General features: G+C 38.8%; 1 protein-coding gene across 1 annotated transcript; it reads left to right on the forward strand.

Moving 5' to 3' along the window:
• Positions 1-1,002: 1,002 nt before the first annotated feature.
• LOC136066062 (fruit protein pKIWI502-like) lies at positions 1,003-2,021 on the forward strand. Its single transcript, XM_065769929.1, has one exon. It carries the CDS (start codon positions 1,344-1,346, stop codon positions 2,004-2,006), a length of 663 nt encoding a protein of 220 aa, XP_065626001.1. The 5' UTR covers positions 1,003-1,343; the 3' UTR covers positions 2,007-2,021.
• Positions 2,022-4,092: the final 2,071 nt, after the last annotated feature.

Here is a 4,092-nt window from a genome sequence, read left to right on the forward strand (position 1 = left end):
GCAAACACACTTGGCATCCACCTGCATATGCTATGTGTTAATGTGTGTATTAGAGACACGGACAACATTGGCATATGAAATTATTAATATTTTGCTTAGTTTTAGCAGCACTGTCCATGATTTTCACTCATTGGAGTTTTGATTTTTTTGGCTGACAGGGAGTGTTGGATGGCAAATATGATGACCTATCCGAACAGTCGTTTTACATGGTTGGAGGTATTGAAGAGGTCATTGCTAAGGCAGAGAAGATTGCCAAGGAATCTGCAGCCTAATCAAATTCCTTCTCTACCCCCAACTTCTCTTGTTACCTTCTCTTGATAATTGCGAAAATCAAATAATTTAGGTGGTGCTGGCATTGCCAGCAACAGGATTTTTCATTTTTTGAGATTGAATGTATCAGGAATTTCCAGTTCTGTTTTGATCTTATGGCAGATTGTGTAAGAGAAATGGAGCCAAAATGCCCTGCCCCCTTTTTTCTTGTTATTTAATAAGGGGAAAAAGAAATCGGACATGTATATTACCTTGTGTTTTAAAAACCTGGAGTTGTGTTAATTTTAAACTCTTGTTTCATATGAAATTTTACCAGAGATGCAATGCTGACCACGCCTCTATGTATGCTTACTGGATTTTCAATGAAAGTTTTGTTTTGGTTGTCCTTCAAAACTCGGCATCATCTACGTTGAAGCTGTCAATCAATTATCAACTTTACTGATGCTGGCTGTTTAACTAATCACAGATAATGTAACATTACCATTGCTCCTGATTTTGTGCTGTTATATACACTGGCAGCGAGTCAAGTTCATAATCCTGCTTTACAGCCTAGCCATAGGCCTCCTCTCTATTTCACTAAAAAGTTAAAACTTGAAACAATATAATACTTTCGGATCCACAAAACAAAAAATTTGAAGTCTTTTTTAACGGACTGTCACTTTCAAATTTCTACAACCTCATTGTAATTATCAAGTTATTAAAAAAAAGAAAAGAAAAAAAGGGGGTAAAGATAAGAGCTTGGCCATTCGGGAAAGGTTGAGTGAATTCCATTCATTCTATGGCTAAGAACTAAGATCTTTCTATACACGTTTAGCCAAAAAAAAGCATCTTTCTATACACTCTATCCTCTAGTCTACCAGGGTCAACTAGTCTAAAGCCAATAACACGTGGCTTCTCACTAACCCTTCACCAAATTCACACACACCCTCGGCGCATTTTATCACACGCCACCTCATCACCACCTACCCACCTTTGACGCCGCCTCTCTTCTCCATAGCCCCCGCCACGAACACCCAAACTTTACTGCTATAGTGCTATTATAAAAACCCATCCATTCAAAAACCCAAAAAACCATGTCTGTTACTACCTCTCTCTCTCTCTCGCCCCATGCGCACCTTAGCCCACCCCTCCCTCCCATGTCTATCCTACGCGGCCTCAACCTCCACAACCACCTAAATCTCCGTAGCCGTAGCCGTAACCACCGCCTCTTTAGAAGCTTAGCCGTCGCGGCCGTGCGTCAAGACACCACAGTCTGGACGCAAGCTCCGCTCACTGAAATCGAGCCCGCCGCCGAGTCCTTGTTCCACGTCACCATCGACGTGTCCGACGCGCCGGACCTCGCCGTGTCCCACACTCGCCCTGGGCAGTACCTTCAGCTCCGGGTCCCCGAAGTCGAAAAGCCTTCCTTCCTCGCCATCGCGTCGCCGCCTTCGTTCTCGGAAGCGCGCGGCGCATTCGAGTTTCTGGTGAAGAGCGTGGCTGGCTCCACCGCTGAGCTCCTCTGTGGATTAAAGAAAGGGGACGTGGTTGAGCTCAGCCAGGTCATGGGACGTGGATTCGATATCGATCGGGTCGACCCGCCCGAGTCATTTCCTACGCTTCTAATTTTCGCCACTGGATCCGGAATTAGGTCAGATTTCTGTTTCGTTTACTTCGTTTTTCTAAATTTTAATGTCTATGTGTCTCTGCAAGATTTGAATTTGAGTTCGAACTTTACGAATGTGTTAATAACTTAATATGGGATCAATTTGCTAATTAATTTCAGTTTTGATTTGGAGGTTTAGTCAAACTAGTGTTTGAATTGGATTGGTAAGCTTGTAAAGGCAATGCAAAGTTGAATTGGGAACTTCTTTGATCTTTATAAGTTAATGCTAGAAAGTTGCAAGATTTGCTTTGTCTGGCCTTTTTGTATAGAAAGTTTAGGGGAAAAGGGAAATGTGCCAATGATCTCTAAGTCAAATGGCATGAAGGGTTAAGTCGTGGGTTTAAAGTTCACTTGGTCTGTGTATAACTTACACTGTTATGTTTTTATTTTATTTTCTTAGGTTTGTTTTTTGTTCACCATGGAAAAGGTTTTCAATTGATTTATGTTTTCCATCATACCAAACGTCAAAAGATGCATAAAACGTTTTCCATAGAACCAAATGGAGTGTATTAAAGAAACGAAGGCATAACCGTGTAATGCTTTTCCCTATGTTTTTTTTCTCATCATAAATGGGTGTATTTTTGTGCTCAATGATGGAAAATTTTGTAATCATAAGAGTACTTCGGAATTAGTTTGCTTGTCCAAATTACTAATCATCCTTTGTTCTTAGAATTTATCGAGTTTCATGGTAAAGCGTTGTGGAATATCTTAAATTATGTTGCCCATCTATGTTATCTTGGTTGATGTGGTTCTAGAATTTATAATAATTGTGGGTTGGCTGGGCACCCTCATGAGCTGGCAGTTCCTACCTCTTATAGTGATGTTTAGATGTTAAAAGGTATGCTTGTAGTAATTCTGAACTAGAATGGGAGCAATATAAGCTTGTTCAACTGTTTCCTATTTTTGAGCTTCTATAGATATAACTACATGAATTTTAGATTGGTTGTTAGAATGGTATCCTTTTTTCTGCCTCATGCTTTGCATGACAACCTATTTTATGGTTTAATCTTGTGAAAACTGAAAATCATATTTAGTATCTGAAACTCATTGAATTACTCTAAATGAGCCCCTTTCAGTGATTGCCAGCCCTCTCCATTTGGAGAGCAGAAGTCCTTTGTGTCTCCTTTTTATAGCAGAGTAGAGTTCCTTTTGCTGAGGATTGCAATTTATACCTTATGGCCTGAGCCTCATCCCCTGAGTGTGATGCCCATGAAAGCAGATTAAAGATATGTTCTTGAATTATTTCTCTGACCAATAATTTAATTCTGAACATGAAGATTCAAAATTTAATCGGATAATTGGTATAGCATAGCAGTCTTTTGTTTTTTCCTTTTTAGGTAATAGAATTGATCGAACCAAAATAAAGGATGTTATGATATTTGACCTATGCATGTGTTTGGATATAACTTATTTTTGCTGAACTGAAAACACCGTAGCAAAATAATTTTTAAATGTGTGAATTTTTCTGAATAAAGTGGTTGTGGGTCCCATGAACAGTGATGAACTGTAAAACTTGTCTCCAAAAGCTGAAAAGCGTGAAAAAAGAAAAAGAAAAAAAAAAAGAAGCAAAACGCAAACGCCAGACGCAATAATAGTTCCTATCCAAACCCACACTAAGTTACAAATACATTGAATCAATAAAATCATCTAAAGAAAAAGGTCTCCTGGATCCAAGGAGAGCCATAAAATAAAGTGCCAATAAATTGAGATTTGAGTCTCTCTATAATAGTTTTTAATCTTCAAACGTTCTCCTACTGCTCTTGTTCCGTACAAGCTTCACTAAACAAGAAAGAGCTAAATTCCAAAACCTGTTCTGGAAAGTCTTAGAACTGTTATGCCAACATTAAAACAAGTCTATCATTGACTTAGGTTGTTAGGCATCACTCACTGTGCTCCTAAGTCCAGAAGCAACAAAAATAATTTTTTTTTAACTCCGTAGTTACTGAACGATGCAACCCTTAAGAACTTAACTGTCTTTTGTCCATTTGATTGTAATTTTCTTGTGCTTTGTCAAACTCTAGTTCATAGCCTATAATTTTGGCTTGCCAATGAGCTATAGCTTAACTGGCATTTCCTCCTCCCAACACAGTGGGATGAAGGATGAGTTTACAGGTTCAAGACCCACTTGGTGCATGAGTAACTTACTAATAGTAATTTTTTTTTTTTTTTAAAAAGGT

The sequence above is a fragment of the Quercus suber genome, unplaced genomic scaffold (genome assembly GCF_002906115.3).
Source record: "Quercus suber isolate HL8 unplaced genomic scaffold, Cork oak 2.0 scaffold_1709, whole genome shotgun sequence".
Lineage (NCBI taxonomy): Eukaryota > Viridiplantae > Streptophyta > Magnoliopsida > Fagales > Fagaceae > Quercus > Quercus suber.

Excerpts from the sequence above, each read along its gene's own strand:
- LOC136066062 (XM_065769929.1), top strand. The coding sequence starts at position 1,344 with ATGTCTGTTACTACCTCTCTCTCTCTCTCGCCCCATGCGCACCTTAGC.